The sequence below is a fragment of the Lynx canadensis genome, chromosome B1, assembly GCF_007474595.2.
Source record: "Lynx canadensis isolate LIC74 chromosome B1, mLynCan4.pri.v2, whole genome shotgun sequence".
Taxonomy (NCBI): Eukaryota; Metazoa; Chordata; class Mammalia; order Carnivora; family Felidae; genus Lynx; species Lynx canadensis.
Window position 1 is genome coordinate 41,165,115 of NC_044306.2, and position 19,654 is coordinate 41,184,768.

The window sequence follows — 19,654 nt, forward strand, 5'->3', positions numbered from 1 at the left end:
AGAAGCCCAACATGGATCTGCCTGTGCCTTAGGTTTTTGGTGAGCTTCATGGTGGATGCCCGGGGAGGCTCCATGAGGGGGAGCCGTCACAATGGCCTGAGGGTGGTGATCCCGCCCCGGACATGTGCCGCCCCTACTCGTATCACCTGCCGCCTGGTCAAGCCCCAGAAGCTGAGCACGCCGCCCCCACTGGCCGAGGAGGAGGGCCTGGCCAGCAGGATCATCGCGCTGGGACCCGCTGGGGCCCAGTTCTTAAGGTGAGAAGTCACTCACATGGGATGCGACACATGTCCTTAACCTGCCCCTGCCCCTGCCTCTGCCCCTGCTGGTCCGTCGCTGCCACCTCAGCATCAACCACCCAGAACCACCCAGCCACAGGGAAGAGGAAATGCCAAGTCCTAGAGCTTCATGCAATCTTGTTTGTCTGCTGTCCTGACAGAGTAACAGAACCAGGAACTTTTAGTCCCTGTCTCCCAGATACACTGAGGAGTCCACAGCCCCAGGGTGGAGCTTACTCCTCTCAAATCTTGTATGATACTAGAGAAGGGGACTGAAGAGACTGGGCTGGCTACCTTGGGGCCTTCAAGGGCTGAATTATTTAAGCTTTAAGATGGTATTTCTAAAAGACAGCCCTACAGCATTGCCTCCAAGGACAAGATTAGTGGGCTTGAGAGTGAAGCAGAGTGGGGTTCTACCTGAGCTTTGTTGGGACAGGTGTGTCCAGGGAGGCCCGGCCTTCTTGCCTTTGTCCCCTGCCTGTCCCCGCCTCTGAGCTTCCATCCACCCCTGGAAAGCAGCCTGCAGAGTGCTTTTGTGTTGCTTTCCCTTTTTTTTTTTAAATTTTTTAACGTTTATTCATTTTTGAGAGACAGAGAGAGATGGAGCATGAGTGGGGGAGGGGCAGAGAGAGAGGAAGACAGAATCCGAAGCAGGCTCCAGGCTCTGAGCTGTCAGCACAGAGCCCAACGCGGGGCTTGAACTCACGAACCGCAAGATCATGACCTGAGCCGAAGTCGGACGCTCAACCGACTGAGCCACCCAGGTGCCCCGATTTTCCTTTTTAAATGTAGTCATCAAAGCCTCCCTCTGAAGGAAGTGGCTTTATCACCATTGGATAGAGGAGAAAGCTAAGGCTTGGTCCCCTGCCTAGGGATATCTAGGAATGGCTGGCGGGTTCTCGGGATCAGGTCCAAGGGCTGGGTTACTCAGCTGAGCGTCCACTACATGGCCATGGCAGGAGATCCCCCTGTGAGGTGAGATTGGGTCCTGTGCTTACTGTTCCTCCGGGGCCTGGCAGTGAGTGAGGGACCCTCGGAGCGTCTCAGGAACTCAAGGAGGGTCTGTTCCCCATCCGGACCTGCCCCAAGGTGGGGTCTCGCTCTGGCTGCAGGATCCCATCTTTCTCCAAGCAGGGACCGACTGCCCCCCCTTTCCCTGTTCTTTCCTCCCTGTGCACAGCCACCCGCCCACAGGCACCCACGCCCACATCTACACACCTTGCCCACCATCTGCTCTGTCCCCTCAGCCCTGTGATCGTGGAGATCCCCCACTTTGCCTCCCAAGGCCGTGGGGACCGTGAACTCGTGGTGCTGCGCAGTGAAAACGGCTCCGTGTGGAAGGAACACAAGAGCCGCTATGGAGAAAGCTACCTGGATCAGATCCTCAACGGGATGGACGAAGGTAACTGAGCCCCAGGGATCCCAGAGCAGGGTGCCCTCCTTCTGGAAGGTGGGACTTGAGCTTGCAATTTTGGGGTGGGTTGTTAGGACCGCCTGGAGTTTGGGAAGGCCAGAGAGACCGGGGATGGCCCCATCAGGTCCAGTCCCAGGTGCCTGGGGCACCTGAGGGGTGCTGCTAGGTGCCTGGGGAGGGGACAAACATCGGGAGCCAGGGATGAGGAGGTTCTGGGGACACAGTGGTTGAGCCTGCATCTGGCACGACGGCATGACCGGGGTGGGTGGCATCATGCCATGTGATTACAGAGCTGGGGAGTCTGGAGGAGCTGGAGAAGAAGAGGGTCTGCCGCATCATCACCACCGACTTCCCCTTGTACTTCGTGATCATGTCACGGCTCTGCCAGGACTACGACACCATCGGCCCTGAAGGGGGCTTTCTGAAGAGCAAGCTGGTCCCCCTGGTGCAGGCAACATTCCCAGAAAACGCTGTCACCAAGAGAGTGAAGCTGGCTCTGCAGGTGACACAGCCCTCCCTCCTCACCAGTTGCCCCCCCCCCCCCGTCCAACTCAGAGTTTATGGAAGGTGGGAGGAATTCAAGGCCCCCAGGAAGACTTCCCCAGCACATCCCCCACTTTTGTCCAATGCCTTAAAATCCCAGTTAGAGATGTGACCTTAAAGCTCAGAAGTCGGGTGAGTGGGGTAGGGCAGGCGCTCCCTGGTAAGTTGCAGAAAGCCCCAGATTACGCATTAAACCACGATGCCAGCATGCTCGCGTGCTCGACGTGAGAGAATTCCACGGGGCATCCTGGAGAGGTAACTAATGGTGAGCAAGGGTGGTGCCACCCACGGAATGGGAGCAGCAGGAGAGGGGGAGAAAGGGCTCCGGAAAGAGAGCTGAGCAGTGATATCAGCCCCAGGATGGGCTCCATGCCCAGCAAAACAGATCTGTGTGGTGCAACAGTGGAAGGACCGCTGCACCCCCTGGGAGCCTTTGCCCTCTGTATAAACAGCCTGCTCTCCCTCTGGGGATGTGCTGGCCCTCATGAACAAGTCCCCCCTGCTGCTGGAGGCTCAGTGCCTGCCTTTGCTACCTTGCAGGCCCAGCCTGTACCAGATGAGCTTGTCACCAAACTCCTGGGCAACCAGGCCACGTTCAGCCCCATCGTCACCGTGGAGCCACGGCGCCGGAAGTTCTATCGCCCCATTGGCCTTCGGATCCCACTCCCTCCTTCCTGGACGGACAACCCGAGGGACAGCGGGGAGGGGGACACCACCAGTCTGCGCCTACTCTGCAGTGTCACTGGTGAGAGGTGCCTCTGTCCCATCTTCTGGGCAGCAGCAGCTCCTTCTGGCCACATGAAGGAGAGACAGAAAGGGAAGCCGGCCATCACCTTGCTTTGGCTTCCCTAGGCGATGTGCTCTTTGAAGGGAGGGAGGGGCAGTCCGTCTGACTAGAGCCTCCATGGAACAGCTCGAGGAGGGGGAGGGCGTGAGAGAAGAGATGTGCTCAGGGCCACACAGATGTGCCCATCTCCGCCCTTTCATGCTCAGCCCTTGGCAGCTCGGCAAGCCGTGTGTGTGCCACCTGAACACTGTCCCCCAGCCCACCTGTGTTCCTGTTGCAGGAGGAACAGACCAAGCCCAGTGGGAAGACATAACGGGGACAACCAAGCTCGTGTATGCCAACGAGTGTGCCGCCTTCACCACCAACGTCTCTGCCAGGTGAGCCCAGAAACCCCGGGCCCTGCACCGAGTGGTCAGCGCTGCCCTGATCATGGCTTATCCCCAGGCCTTGACCTGCCCACCCCGTGCTTAGGGCCCCCCGTTTCCCCTTTCCACACAGAAGCCCCCACCCTGACCACCAGGCTTTCTAGAGCAGCCATCCCCATGGCTTATGGGCTCCTTCTGTTTGCACAGACATGAAGCGCTCCATCTGGCCCATAGAAACGTGCTTATAATCAGCCCTCTCTTTTTAGGTTTTGGCTGTCAGACTGTCCTCGCACTGCTGAAGCTGTGAACTTCGCCACCCTGCTGTACAAGGAGCTCACTGCGGTGCCCTACATGGCCAAGTTCGTCATTTTTGCCAAGATGAATGACCCCCGGGAAGGGCGTCTGCGCTGCTACTGCATGACAGACGATAAAGTGGACAAGACCCTGGAGCAGCATGAGAACTTCATTGAGGTGGCTCGGAGCAGGGACATAGAGGTACCGTGGCTGGACGTAGTGTGAAAGTGCTTGACTAGCATCATCTCCCTTGATCCTCATACCCGCGTGTGCTTTTATCATCCCCAGTTTACAGATGTGGGCACTGAGGCTGAGAGAGGTTAAGTAGTCTGCCCAAGGTCACATGACTAAGTAGAGGGTAGAGAAAAGATTTGTCCAAGTAGTCTGACACCAGAGCCCACAGTTTTACCCACTATGCCAGGATTCTGGGTACGCCCCGATGTGGCAGGGAGGGCGGCTGGACAAATGAGGTGAGGAACAGGGACTAGATTTGAACCTATTACTGACCCTAGGAGACTCATCATGTTAAGACAAGTAAGAAGCCAGGACCTTTCCAAAAGTCTGGCCTTGGAGTCTGTTCTGAGCCTTCTTGGGGGGCTGAGGGCCCAGAAGGAAAAGCACAAGGCTGGAACTATGGAGCCCTACCCCTAATCCTGATTCAAGGACAAACTAGACAAAGGACTTACTCTCTTTGGGCCTCAATTTCCTTACCTATCAAATGGGGTCATGATAACTTCTCAGTCGAAAGCATTATATACACAATAGGGATTCTTATAATAATGGGTGAGATTATGCTATAACATGGTCCTTCCAACACTTCTCATAAACTAAACGTTGCAGAACAAGTGTGAAAAGAGATTCAGCTTTTGGGGGGAAGCCATATTTTGATACTTCAGTGGAGTTCTAGAGTACTCTGATAGCAACCCTGATCAGCCACCCAGGGATAGGTAAAGATTCCTGCTTGTTGTAAAATCCTCTGAAGTAAGGGGGCACCTGGGTGACTCAGTTGGTTGAGTGTCCAACTTTGGGTCAGGTCGTGATCTCGCAGTCCATGAGTTCGATCCCCACGTCGGGCTCTGTGCTGACAGCTCAGAGCCTGGACCCTGCTTCGGATTCTGTGTCTCTCTGCCCCTCCCCCGCTCATGCTCTGCCTCTCTCTCTCTCTCTCTCTCTCTCTCTCTCTCTCTCAAAAATAAATAAACATTTAAAAAAATTCCTCTGATGTAAGGAAGCATGCCTCCCTCATTTCAGCCTTGGGAACAAAACCTTTTTCAAAACAAATGGCGGGTTGTGTCTCATGCTGTAGAATGAGTATGATCTGGCAAAGAGATGACCAAAGCTGAAGGCAGGACATGGCATTTGCTTTTCTCCTACAGGTTTTGGAAGGAATGCCCCTTTTCGCGGAACTCTTTGGGAACCTGGTGCCCGTCAAAAAAGCTGCCCAGCAACGGAGTTTCCTCTTCCAGTCGTTTCGGGAGAACCGTTTGGCCATACCTGTAAAGGTGCCAATCTCTCCTCTGGGTCTACAAGGTTCTGGGAGGCAGAAGTCTCTAAGCCAACCAGCCTGGTGGCCTCTGGAACAGCACCCCCCCGAATCTTGCTTTTGTGTGATTGAATTTAGGTGAGGGACAGCAGTCGAGAACCAGCAGGGTCCTTGTCATTTCTGCGCAAGGCGATGAAGTATGAGGACACCCAGCACATTCTCTGTCACCTGAACATCACCATGCCCCCCTGTACCAAGGTGAGCTGCCCTCCAATGAGGACCCTCGCCAGAGATGGGGTTCCCTGAGGAGGTCCCGAAACAGACGCAAGGTCACGTGCTTCCCAAGGACCTCTTACCATCACAAAGCAGCCTTTGAAGGCTCTTTGCCGTCTTCTGGACAGTTGACGGTGGCCTGGCAGGGAGAGTGTGCCCTGGCCCTTTCTGCAAAGCTAGGACCAGATGCCAGTGTCAGACAGTGGTCTGCATGTTCTTACTGTGGGCCTTGAGCCCTCTAGGATGTTCCTTCTCGAGGGCTAGAAGGAGCCCAAAAGATGTCTACCTGAGCACCCCTCGTCTGGGCTCTCTGAGGCTTAGAACTGGGTGTCACATTGCTCAAGGTGACCCAGCTGTTTGATAGGGTTTTTCAGGCCTCCTTTTCATATACTTGCTTATCTTCCCCAGGGTGCCAGGCCCTCAGAGAAGGGAGCCCTGGTGTCTCAGCCACTGCAAACACCCAGATTTTTGAGCTCAGCAAAAGCGTCTTGACCAAGTATGTTGATTTATCCATACCTGTAAGAGCATCCGAGTCACCACTGCGCAAGGGACTTTGGAGGGATCATATGTCTCCATGTTCTTGTTGGTGTCGTTTGGCTGCTGCCATCGTTGTAATTGTCAGCCTTCCGTGCCCAACTAGGGAGAAAGCAAGGTTACATCCATATGTCGTGGCTCGATTTCTCTTTACTGTCTGGGGAGAGTATGAGTGCACTTCTCTTTCAAAAGAGGATTTCCTGCACCCAGAGCTAGCATCTGGGTGCTTCTCTGTAGGGCTGGAGTGCTAAGCCTCGGACTGGTGCCAAAAATAGGTCTTTTGAGTATAAAGGAACCCAGAAAGAAACACTGGTTTTTAAGTTCAAACCCCAGCTCCGCCACTCATTATTAGCTGAGCTGCCTTGGGCAAGTTACTTAACCCCTCTAGGCCTCAGTGTCCTCATGGATGAGATGGGAATAGTAATTGTACCTGCCCAGGGGCTGTTGTATGCATCAAACAGGGCCTATCATGTGGTAAAGGCCACGTGAGCTTGCCATTACTATTAGTGATAAAGTGTGTGACTCTCATCACTCCCTCTGAACCCCCACCTCTTCGCACACATCTGCGCTTTGTGTTGCGGCTCCAGAGACACAGACCTACTTACTGTTGGCCGGGATTGGCATCATGCCCACCCCATAGCCCCCGGGCTCCGAGCACCTTCCCACCAAGGGGGTAACCCCAAGCCCAAAGCACCCTTTCCTCATCTTTCTTCTGCAGGGGAGCGGAGCTGATGACAGGAAGAGGACGTTGACTCCCCTGGCCCTGAGATACAGCATTCTCAGCGAATCGTCACTGGGTATGAACCCCTTTGTGATATGTGCTCACTGCCTTCCCAGGAGGTTGTGGGTCACATCACTCCCCCTCACTCCTGCAAGAGCTCTGCGTTGATGTGATTTCCTTAGCTTCTTATGAGCACAGCATGTGGAGCCTTTGGCCCCGGTCCCCACGGAATGCTTGCAGGCCAGCATACAGAGGTCCACCGGGGGCCAGAACATCCATCTGAGGTCATTTATCCATACCTGCCCATTCTGTGTCCTGCCAAGGCTGCTAAATGAAACCCGATGCTTCTCCCTAGGTTTTCTCAGTGGGACCGACCGAGCAGATATGAAGATGGCTATTATATCAGAGCACCTTGGCCTCAGCTGGGCGGGTAAGTCGGGGACTTGGGGGCAAAAGGCACCTTGCCAGTCTACACGTACCCCTCCAGCTTCTTGCCTCTACCTCTTCCTACTGTCCTCGGTGCATCTGATGTGTGATTGTCTTGTGCAAGTCTGTTGCCCAAGCAGTGCCTTTGGGTATACCCATGGAAAGTAAGCTCCCACCCTCCTCCATTCCTGCCCGGTTTTTCTTTTTTTTCTGCCTGGGTTTACTTTATAAGAAAGAATTAACTTTTGAAATTACGAGAGACCTTAGAATTGATCTGGTTCACCTCATTTTACAGATGGAAAAACTGAGATCCAGCTGAATAGAGTGGCTCTAATTAGCGACAGAGCCCTGGAAAACCAGCCAACAAATAAGCACAGAAACAAAAAACTATGTCTCTATGACTGCCTGCCTCTTCCTCCCTGTACTCACCTTGCCCTTTCTCAAAGGCTGGCTTTGTTGAAGGAAAGGAAGGAAGAAAAGGAGATGGCTCAAAATTGTTCACTTGTAATTTCTGGCTGTACCTGAGGTCTACCAGAAGTCCCACAACAAAAGGGTAGATCACATCTGAAGTGACACTGTGTGTGGGAAAATACAAGTGAAAGCTCAAAATGCGTTTTATTCAGTCACAGGACCTATAACTTAACCACCCCCCCCCGCCTTGTTATGTTAGCTTTTATATGAATGGACTGCCTTTACTCAGTCACCCTGTAGAGAGGACTTCAGAGAAACTCAGAAGCCTTAGCAATAAGGCTTGCTGAAAGGCTCTGTGACAAAAATTTACAACAGAAATTCAGGAGCTGTTCGTTCTTAAGCCAAAAAAGAATGCCTACTGCTGCTTCTTGGGGTGTGTGTGTGTGTGTGTGTGTGTGTGTGTGTGTGTACCTGTGCATTCTGATCCTCACCATCACTGTCCCCTCTGGTCTTCCTCATCCTTGAAATTAGACTCTGAGGCTGTCCTCCCTTCCAAAGCACCTGTGAGAAATAACAATAAAAATAATGGGAGGGTGGGGCACCTGGGTGACTCAGTCGGTTGAGCATCCGACTTCAGCTCAGGTCATGACCTCATGGTCCATGGGTTTGAGCCCTGTGTCAGGCTCTGTGCTGACAGTTCTGAGCCTGGAGCCTGCTTCGGATTCTGTGTCTCCCTCTCTCTGCCCCTCCCCCATTCATGCTCTCTCTGTCTCAGAAATAAACAAACATTAAAAAAATAATAATAACGGGAGGGAAAAAGCTAACATTCTGTGTTATTGCCTTGCATTTAGATGGGAGCTTATATTTTCATTTTAAATGTAATTAGTGCCTTTCCCTGAAGAAACGTAAATACAGAAAAGCATTCCCATGATAACTGCTTCCTGGTGGAAAGTTAGTGGCACAGACGGCACTGGAGCGGGCGTCCGCAGGCTCAGCCTGCTCCTGGCTCTGGCCTTAGCTTGTGCCATGACCTTGCATAAGCGTTAACCTTGCTGAGAGGCTCAGCCTTGTCATCTAATAATATGTGAATTGACGAAAGAAAGGAAAGATATTCCTTCATTCGTTCATTCAATACCAATTTTTTGAGCATTCCTATCCCTGCCCTATTTTCTGGATGTCGGAAGATGTAGGTGTCTGTGTTCCCCTAGTTGCTTGCTGGTAAGAAGGAATACCAAAACCCAGGGGGCACTGTTCCTTGATTCCCGGTACTCCCTGCCAGACGCAAGGCATAGCACCTGCTGGGGGGACCAGAGGCGAGCTCACACCCAGTCTTGCTTCTCTGCCTGCAGAGCTGGCTCGGGAGCTTCAGTTCAGCGTGGAAGACATCAACAGGATCCGTGTGGAAAACCCCAACTCCTTGCTGGAGCAGAGTGCAGCCTTGTTGAATCTCTGGGTCACCCGCGAAGGCAAAAACGCAAAGAGTCAGTACCGTTAAGCTAAGGAAGCGTCCTCTGTCCAAAGCCCGTGCAGGACCTCCCCTTCACCGGAGCCTTTCTGCCTTCCAGCTCCAGTTGCTGTCTTTGCCTTGGAGCCAATCCCTTTTGCTGTCTCTGTCTCTCTGCCCCTCACACACACACCTGTCAGGGTCCTGGGGTCCTCGGGGAGTCCTATCATAAGAGGATAGGATGGTCTTGGCCTTGGCCTTTTTCCCATCCCCCGAATAAGACCAGAGCCACACCAGAACGAGATGACAGCACAGGTGTAGGGTGTGTGACTTCTCACTGAGTTTCTCAAACAAATGAGGACTGTCCTCTCAGAACAGAGCAAATCCTGCCTGATGCAGGAACATCTTTTCCTCCATCCTGGAGGGAAGATCCGTCACCCTGTTTTCAGCCCTTTCTCAACTAAATTCCCATACTCAGAAACACTAAGAGGAAATTGGGTGTCTGCATTTGGATCTCAAATCAACTGGCGAGGACCAAGGATCTCAAAAGGACAGTATCCTCTTCTCCTCACTCTCATTTCTTGCAGAATTCCTCTCAGATTACAAAAAAACAGTCTTCCCATGCTTTGCAGTTGACCACCCTTAGGGTTTGGAAAAGATCTGTCAAAGGATAACAAAAGCTTCCCTCCCACCCCCCAGAGGCAGGTAGTTTTGATTCTGACAAAGGAGGGGTGCTGAGAAAACAAATCATCCCCCACTTCCCTCCCTTCTCCACACCCCACAACATTCCCACACTGTCTATGAGGATTGGAGCCCCCTTGGCCAGCACCCCTTCTTCCCTTCTCCCCCTGCAGTGGACAATCTGTATGCAGCCCTGCGCAACATTGACCGGAGTGAGATCGTGAACATGCTGGAGGGCTCGGGCAGACAGAGCCGCAATCTGAAACCCGACCGGAGACACAGGGACCGGGACTACTCTTCGTCACCCTCCCAGATGAATGGTGAGTGTCTCCTGGAAGGAGGTGGGGCTGCGCTGGGCGCCACCTTCCAGGCACCAGCGCAGGACACTTCGTGAAACCATCTTTCCCTTTGGTGGGAGGTTTGGTCTCCTCGAACTCCCTCCCTGGTGGTGCTGAGAGCAGAGGCAAGCAAGAGAGACGGGAGCACTCCTGTGCAGAGGGGCTCCCGGATGCTCCCCTAGGCTCCAGGCTCCTGCTGCAGTCCAGGGAAGAGCTGGAGTCACCCCTGCATGTTGCAGAGGCTCTCCATGGTTCTGTGCCACCAGTGGCCCCACCTCTTGGGGCCTGTGTCCCCATCTGTAAAACAGTCAGTGGTAGAGAAGCAAAGGGCATGGAGATTCTGGCCCAAGATCTGATGTGGTGAAGCTGGCAGGTGTTTTAGAAGTCCTATGAGGCTAAGTGGGCTTCTTTCCTTTGAGTCTAGTCTCTCTATTTCTCTCCCTCCATTTTTTCTCACCCCATCTCTTTCCTCTCATCCTTTTTAATGCGCTTCAGCATGGCACAGACCCCCAGTGTGACCAGGCCCTAGGGGAGGAAGCCCGGAGGCCCCTGACCTTTGCCCCCAGTACCCACACAGCAGCCTCCTGTGCACCAGTGTCCTTGCAGCAGCAGTGAAATCAGCCACCTGCATGAAGGAGAGGGGATTGGGGGTCCCCCACCCCTTCCCCCTCACCTGCCCTCTCTCCAGCCACTGGGCACAGAAACAGCAGAGGCCCCACTCTTTGGAGCTAATCCTCTTCTTTAGAGTCAGCAGGTTAGATCAGATTCCCAAGATTCCTTACAGACCTTGAAGAAACAATTTTAAGTCTATGAACTTTCTTCTTGTGGTGCCTAAATATGTCACCCTAGGCGGTGACATCGCGCTGTCTGTGCTTCCCAAGCGGCTAGTTTACTGGTCATCCCTGGCCACACACTCATGTGCACGCTGGGCAGGTGCCCGTGGCATCGGGGGGGACCTGCCATGAGCCGGTAAGTTCTAGGTCAGTCTGGGCAGGGGGCCTCCTTTTGCCAGGTGGGGCCTGTGCATGCCAAGCCCCTTACACGTTTCTCTCTCCCGTGTCCTGTGTCTCCTGAAACATGCTGGGTGCAGGGCTCCTCTGTTGATCACGTCCTGTCATCTTTCTCTTCTGCCTCTGACCTCACCTGGACCTCTAGTCCGCTCATTCTCTCGCACTGCCTATCTCCACTGTCTCCACCTCGGCCGGGTGTTCAGGAGCCGTCCGCCTCCACAGATGCATGTCGTGAAAGACTTCTAGCCCTTCCTCCCCACCAGTCTCATGGCTGTGTGCGAGGGCGTGTGTGTGCGCGTGCACGAGGGCCTGCGAGTGCCTGAGGAGTTGTCTCTCACTCTTCAGACCCGGCATAAAGGCTTCAATGCCGTGGTCCCCTCCCATGTCCCTTGGGGACCTGGCCGGAGCATTGTGGGGACTGCTAAGTAGACCAGCTCCCTTTCACAGAGGGAGAAAGGGAGGGCAGTTGAGGAAATGCTGAAAGCTTCAGGAAATCCAAGTGACAAAATGCGTCTCCTTTTCTCTGTGATATCTGATCACTTGGTTGGGTTTCTTAATATTCCCAGTGCTGTTTCTGTCAAGTCAAATCTGCAAGTTTTTGTTTCTCTGTGCCCCAGTTATGTACCTAGAGGACACAGGCCCGTAGAATTACACGAGTATAAACAAGGAAGTTATGACCATTAAAAATACGTTAAGAAGGTGGATCCCCTGTTAAGTGTTCTTACTGCAGTTAAAAAAAAAGAATCTCCCACTGGCCACAGGACTTACAACTCCAGTCAGGCCTAGAGAGCCCAATGCCTAACCAGAGTTCAGAATCCCTCTGTGGGACTGACTGGGTCTCTACATGCTCTGTGACAGGTGAAAGGGGCTCTGTTTTAGTTGGTCTGCTCATTTAGCAAGTACTTTTTGAGCACCTACCACAGGCCAGGCGCTGGTCTAGGCAGGGGAGATAAATCAGTTCTCAAGCACACACACACAAATCTCCCTTAACGCCCTGCCCTCGTGGAACTTACCTTCTGTTTGAAGAGTCAAGCAACTGCATAGCTTGTGAGGGAAGCATCTAAAGTGCTAGCAGGGGGAGGGAGCAGGAGCAGAGGTCAGAGGGCAACAGGAGGCCAGTTCTTACAGGCTACCCTAAGGACATTGGGTTTACAGGTAGCAAGCCGGAGAGCCACTGGAGGCTCTGGAGGGAAAGAGTAACATAATGTAACTTAAGTTTTCAAAGGATTCCTCTCCCTGCTTTGTTGATTTTTAGACCGTCACAAACTGAATGCTTCTGTGCTTCCTGGCTTCTCTGTGTGGCCCTGTCACCCCTTCAGAGACCCCCCTTCAACAGGTCTGCTGATGAACACAGGCTGTGTGCCCTGCGTGCATGCTCCCCACCATGGCCCAAGCAGACACTCATTAGCAGATGCCTAGCTCGGTCTACTCTTCCTTTTCTGGCACTAGAATTGGCTTCTATGTGTTTATCCTGCCCTCTTCTCTGTCCTGGGAAGACGGTTCTGGCCTGGAAAGAAGGAGCAGGAGGGACGAAAGGTAGAAGGGTAGGGAGGCAATAGCCTTCCATGGTTCCTCCAGTGTTCTCCTCGTCAGGGGCCCATGCTGGCTTGTCTGGGTGCCTGCCCGGCCCTCTGCACTGACGTCACAGCTGTACCTGGCCTTCTCTGCACCTGACCTCGCTTCTCTGCTTCTCTGAGCCTCCTGATGAAGCCATGGGGATGAAGGACAGTGCTTGAGTGCTCTGTGCTGTCAGGGAAACAGAAACTTGAGGTCTGTTTTCCTTCCTTCTTGACTCTTCCTGCCATATACACCTGGCTGGCCTGGCCAGAGCATAAGGGGGCTTAAGTTCAAAGGCCAGTTTTCTTCCCCTACACAAGAGGGAACTGCCCTGGGCCCTTGGGTAATATACATAAAGAAAAAAATTGCCTATAAAGCAAAAAAAAAAAAAAAAAAAAAAAAAAAAAAAAGAAAAGAAAAAAAGAAAAAAAAAGAAAGAATGAATGAATGAAAAAGATGTTTCTAAAAGAGAAATCAGATTTCTCATATAAAAGGAAAAAAATGGACATCTCACATCCACACTTGTCAGGTCCATTGGTTTGATAAATTGGACACATAGTAATGTCTTCTTAGAAAGAAAATGTGTTTTACTTCTGTCAGCTCCTGATCACAACTAGTGAGTATGGCTTTTGTCTGAGGCCAGGTTGGCTGCCCCTCCTTGTCTAGCTGGCTACTAACATTAAACTATGAGGGTGATCATTATGTCTTGGTTAGCAGAGACCCAGCAGGATAACCTGAGATGGAGACTTAGGGAGGAACTGCTGGCCTGTGCTCTGCCCCAAAGCAGTATTTATAGTTGCCTCTTACCTGATTTCCCCAAAATGCAACTCTGGAGAGGAGAGCTCTAGACTGAAGGGTGGGCTGGTGGCTCCCATGTGGCAGAGCCACGTGTGACTGTGAGAAAGACAGGCACTTCTAAAATTCAACTAGGGGACACAGCAGACCTTATTATAGTCTGATCCATCCCAGATCTTGTGAGATAATCCTCATGACGATGTGCTCAGGCCTTATGAACATTGTTCTGACTTAATAGTAATCACCACTGGCACTGAGTATGACCATCTATGGTCTCAGATCCAAGCTTGTGAGGATGTGGATAGATCAGTGGGTGTCCTCTGGAGACTGAGAGGGAGAAGCAAGGCATACACCCTAAACATTATTACTAGAGGAGAGGCCCCAGAATAAAGAAAAGTCAGGAAGTCCTGGGAGTGGATGTGCATGCGTTTCTTCGTGGACACATTTCATTTGTGTGACATTCTATGAAGTGACCACCATGGAAGTTTTAAGGAGGATAAGTCCCAAAGGATACCCAAGAATGAGCCTCCAGTATTCTGTGGCCAGTAGAGCTACCCTCTCCTGGTCCTTATCAGGTCTTACTGAGATTCCCAAAAGTTACAGAATACTCACTTGGCTATTATTTGAGGGGCTATTTAAGATGCATTCCACTTCTGGGGTACCTGGCTGGCTCAATCAGTGGAGTGTGTGACTCTTGATCTCAGGGTCATGATTTCAAGCCCCACCGAGGGTGCTGAGGTTACTTAAATGAATTTTTAAAAAAGAGGATGCATTCCACTGCTGGCCAAAATGAGGTATTAAGGACTGAATATACCCTCCCGCTTAAAACAGCCAAAAAAAAAAAAAAAAAGGGCCAAATATAGGAAATAATGGTTTTCAAGACTTTAGACACAGTAAACAAAAGGCAGTGATCTATGGGACCTAGGAAATAATTGAGGGAAACTCTGTAATTGCTAGTTTCTAAGTCATGACATAGGGCAGAGAAATCCAAGAAGTTTCCCTGGGTTGAGGAGACGTTGAGAATCCAGAGAGAAAGGAGCAGCTAGAGTTGCCAAGATATGTATACAGTGCCAGAGAAAACATAGCTGCTTGAAGAATCCTGGAGCTCTTCAGAGGGTCCCCTGCAAGTTTTGGTTGAGTATTAATCAGCTATTCCCGACAGTCAGATGGATCATTCAGAAACATTGCATAGGAAACAAAAAAGGGCCTTACCTGGAAATGGAGAGTAACTAGTCCTACATTGATCAATGCTCCAGCCCTATCTAATCAACCTTGAAAGCAAACCTCAAAAGGATCAGACTGTTTCCAAGTTACTTAACTGCATAACAGAACAAAGCTCAAGAATGTTTATAGGAATACAGAAATATCCAACACCCACCAAGGTAAAATTTACAATGTCTGACATCCAGTTAAAGATTACCAGACATACAGAGAGACAGGAAAGTGTGACCCGTAATAAAGAGAAAATCAATCAACACTAACTGTAAACTGAAACAGATGTTAGAATTAGCATACAAGAATGTTAAAACAGTTATTATAACTGTATTTAAGGTGTCCAAAAAGTTAAGGAGAAACAGAAAATATTTTTAAAAGATTCAAACCAGTCTTCTAGAGATGAAACTATAATGTGTAGGATGAAAAATACACTGAATGAGATTTGACATTACAGAAGAAAAGATTAAGGAATCTGACAACATAGCAATAAAAACTCTTCAAAATGAAACACAGAAAGAAAAGAATTTTTTTTTAATCTTTATTTTTGAGAGAAAGAGACAGAGCATGAGCAGGGGAGGGGCGGACAGAGAGGGAGACACAGAATCCAAAGCAGCTCCAGGCTCTGAGCTTTCAGCACAGAGCCCGATGTGGACCTCAAACCCACGAACCATGAGATCATGACCCGAGCCGAAGCTGGATGCTCAACCAACTGAGCCACCCAAGTGCCCCAAGAAAAAAATTTTAAAGCATCAGTGAGCTATGGGACACTTTCAAGTGGCCTTATATATGTGGAAATAGTTTCCAACAGAGAATGGGTGAAAAAACATTTGAATAAATAAGGGTTGAAAAATGTCCAAATTTGTCAAAAACTAACTAATCCAAGAAGATTACACAAATCCAAGAAGTTCAGTGAACCACATGTACAAGAAAAATGGACACAATGATGCCAAGGCATATTTTAGGCAAATTGGTCAAACTAGTGATAGAGAAAGTCTTGAAAGCAGCCAAAGAAAAAGGGACATATTATGTATGAAAGAACAAAAGATAAGGATGACATCAGTGGTGCCTGGGTGGCTCAGTCAGTTGAGCATCTGACTCTTGATTTTGACCCAGGTCATGATCTCATGTTCGTGGGATTGAGACCTGTGTTGGACTTCATGCTGATGGTTTAGAGCCTGCTTGGGATTCTCTCCCTCCCTCTCTCTCTGCCCTTTCACTGCTCACACTCTGTCTCTCAATAAATAAACGTAAAAAAGACTTTTTAAAAAGATAAGAATGACATCAAACTTCTTGTTGGAAACAATGCAAATGCAAAGACAGTGGAGCAACATCTTTAAAGTAGACTAAATCTTTAAAGAGCATCTCTGACCTATAACTCTATGCCTAGCAAAAGTAGCTTTCAAAAATGAAAGCAGATTCATCCCCAGGAGACCCATGCTTCAAGCAATATTAAAAAAGAAACAATAGGGGCATGTGGGTGGCTCAGTCAGTTAAGCATCCATCCAGCTCTTGATCTTAGCTCAGGTCTTGAGCTCAGGGTCGTGAGTTTGAGCCCCACATTGGGCTCCACCCTGGACATGAAGACTACTTTAAAAATAAACAAACAAATAAATAAATAAAATAATAAAAGTCTTTCAGGCCAAAGGAAAATGATATCAGACAGAAATATGGATCTACAAGAAGGAATTAACAATGCCAAAAACATTAACTGCAAGGATAAATACATAATTTGCTAATTAGTTACATTATTTCCTCATTATTGAAATCTCTTTAAAAGATAACTGTGTAAACAAAAATAACAATGATATAATGTTGGGTTCGTAACACATGTGAAAGTGAAATGTATGACAACAATAGTACAAAAGTCAAAAAGTCAAGAGGGGAAAAATAGAAGTGTACTATTGTAAGGTGCTAATACTATATACCAAGTGGTATAATTTCACTTCAAAGTAGACTATGATAAGTCAAGGATGTGTATTATAAGCCTTAAAGCAACTATTGAAATAATAAAACAAAGAATTATACCTAATAATTCATCCAAATAGATCAGATGGAGTCATAATAAATTTCAATTAATTCAAAAGACATAAAGGAAGAAAAAAGAGAAGAACAGATGGGACAAAGAAAGTAGAAATTAGCAAGTAATAGATTTAAACCTAAACACATTTTTAAATAAAGTTTATTTATATATTTTGAGAGAGAGAACATGTGCACACAGGTGAGGGAGGGGCAGAGAGAGGGGGAGAAAGAGAATCCCAAGCAGGCTCCACACTGTCAGTGTAGAGCCCGACATGGGGCTTGATCTCATGAACCGCAAGATTACAACCTGAGCCACAATCAAGAGTTGGATGCATAACCAACTGAGTCACCCAGGCACCCCTAAACCTAACCATACTAACAATCTCATTAAATGTAAATGGTCTGAATACCCCAATGAAAAGGCAGAGATAGTCGTAATGAATATATAGGTAAATCTCAACTATCCTCTTCAAACACAAAGTCCTTAAAAGGATGAGAAAAGATAAACTGTGCTAACACTAATCAAAAGACAACTGAAATGGCTGTATTAATATCAAACAAGTGGGTTTTAGAACAAAGAGTATTACCAGAGATGAAGAAAATAATTTCATAAGTAGTTCAAGCACATAACAATCCTAAGTACTTATGTACCTAGTAAGATAGCTTTCAAATACATGAAGCAAAACCTGGGAAAACTGCAATGACAAGTAGACAAAACCACAGTTATAATGGAGACTTTAGTACCCCTGTCTTAATAATTGATAGAACAAGTAGAAAAATCAGTAAACATATAGAAGATTTGAAAAACACTACCATCCAGCATGACCTTTATTGTTGACAGTTATAAATATTCCACTCCATAACAGTAGCATGCATATTCTTTTCAGTTGCATCTGGAACTTACACTAACATGGACCATATTATAGACCATAAAGTAAGTCTTAGATTTAAAAGCATTTGAGGTATACAAAGCATGTTCTCTGACCACAGTGAAATTAAATTAGAAAACAATAACAAAAAATCTGGAAAATCTTAAATATTTGGAAACCAAATAATACACTTCTAAATAACTCATGGGTCAAACAAGAGAGTAAAAGAGAAATTAGAACATATTCTGAAATGAATGTAAAGAAAAACACAAGATATCAAAATTTATAGGATTCCAGTTCTTGTGTGTTGGACTCAGCCTATCAATAGCTAATATTGTGGCTGGACCGGCCCATGTGGTTCTTGTTATGACTGCAAGATGCCCGTTAGCAATAACCACCAGGAAACTTCAGGGGGGAAAAATTTATTAGTTACAGAACCTGAAAATTACACAGCATACTTAGGGCCACACAGCACAGTTGTCAGGGGAAAAAAAGAGAGAAGAGAACAAGCTCAGGGCTAGGGTTCTCTATTTAGGGGGTTGAAAGTGGAGGCCTAGGGTTTCATGGGCTCACTCTTTATTGGTAAATTTAAAACATAAGAGTGGGAATTTAAAGCATGAGAAAAGAAAAATCAAGTGGCCCAAATGGTCAGTCATTGAAATCAACTGAGGTCTCCGTAACAAGGGAGATTCAGTGGGGAAGGGTGGCCTGGCCCTTTATCTAGTCATGTGGTTGGCAATGTGTTTATTTGAGGTAGCCATCTTTGAAGGGGAAATATAGGCAATCAAAGCTTAGGTCAGACACTTGCATTATAAAAAGGAAAAAAAAAAAGGAAACAAAACCCACCAGTCAGGGCTTATCCTACACCAGTAAGGCAGTACTTAGGGGGGAATTTATGTCACTAACTGTCCACAAAAGAAAGGAGAAACATTCTCAAATCAAGGACCTCAGCTTCTACCTTAAGATATTAGAAAGAGAAGAACAAATTAAACCCAAAATGACCAGAAGAAAGGAAATAATAAAGGTCAGAGTAGATATCTCTGAAACTGAAAACAGAAAACAAACAAAAAACTAGGGAAAATCAATAAAATCAAACGTTGGTTCTTTGAAAAGATTGATAAAATTGACAGACCTTTAGCCAAACTGGTTAAGAAAAAGAGAAGACAAAAATTACCAATATCAGGAATAAGAGAGGTCATGTCACTACAAATTCTATAGATAGTAAAAAGATGATAAGGGATGGTTATGACAGTTTTATGCCAATAACTGAAAGCATAGATGAAATTGACAAATCTTTGAAAGATACGTTATCAAAGCTCATAGAAAGAAATAGGTGACCCTAATAGCCCTATATATATTAAACTAAATTAATACTTAAAATTTCTACAAGAAAACAGCGAGCCTAGATGGCATCACGGGTAAAATCCACCAAACATCTAAGGAAGAAATAATTCATGTAGAAAATGTAAAAGAATATAATACTTGCCCACTCATTCTATGAGGCCAGCATTACCGTAATATTAGGGGGGGGGGGAAATATTATTAGAAAGCTATAGACCAATATCCTTCATGAACATTTATGCAAAAAATTTAAATTTTATCAAGTCAAATCCAACAGGATATGTAAAAGGATAATACATTATGACCAAGTGGGGTTTATCCAAGGAATGCAAGGGTGGTTTAACATTCTAAGATATATCAATATCTGCTTCTCCATGTAATGAGCTTGGAAGCTGCCACTCTGTATGTACTAACAAGTAAGAAGCTGAATAGACTGAAACATCAATTCTTCTAGGATCTGTAAGAGAGGTAAGGGCACAAGGCAAATTTGCTGCCCCCAAAACTGGAGAGTCTGACGGGGGGATATGGAGAATATGAATTTACCAGAGCAGGGACTCATGAGTGGAAACCACCTCAGGAGCCCATGCTGGGGTAGGAAAACCAGAACTATAACTGACAAATTGCTGGAGGCTCAGTGTAGACAACTCTGAGAGTTTAAAAACTTCAGGGGGACTTGGTCTGGGGAGGGGAGCGGTGCATAATTTTGTGAGATTTACCTCCAGGAGGTTCAACCAGTTTCCCACAATAAATTATCAGGAAAATCCCCTTGTGCTTCCAGCAGGGGGAGGAGAAAAGGAACTATTTTTAATTATGCCAGAGCACTGTTGTTCTTAACAAGGCCTGCCTTCAGGGGAAA

General features: G+C 48.1%; 1 protein-coding gene across 16 annotated transcripts in view; it reads left to right on the plus strand.

Annotated features, from left to right (window-relative positions):
* Positions 1–19,654, plus strand: part of ANK1 (ankyrin 1) — a 135,547-nt gene that overhangs the window by 89,494 nt on the left and 26,399 nt on the right. For all 16 annotated transcript variants that reach the window (XM_030312564.1, XM_032592857.1, XM_032592864.1 and 13 more), the window contains 12 exons: positions 33–257; positions 1,526–1,680; positions 1,983–2,194; positions 2,776–2,980; positions 3,303–3,399; positions 3,654–3,882; positions 5,058–5,183; positions 5,303–5,422; positions 6,690–6,768; positions 7,048–7,122; positions 8,879–9,010; positions 9,828–9,974. In XM_030312564.1, coding sequence (XP_030168424.1) covers positions 33–257; positions 1,526–1,680; positions 1,983–2,194; positions 2,776–2,980; positions 3,303–3,399; positions 3,654–3,882; positions 5,058–5,183; positions 5,303–5,422; positions 6,690–6,768; positions 7,048–7,122; positions 8,879–9,010; positions 9,828–9,974 — 1,802 coding nt within the window. The remainder of the gene's footprint in view (positions 1–32; positions 258–1,525; positions 1,681–1,982; positions 2,195–2,775; positions 2,981–3,302; positions 3,400–3,653; positions 3,883–5,057; positions 5,184–5,302; positions 5,423–6,689; positions 6,769–7,047; positions 7,123–8,878; positions 9,011–9,827; positions 9,975–19,654) is intronic.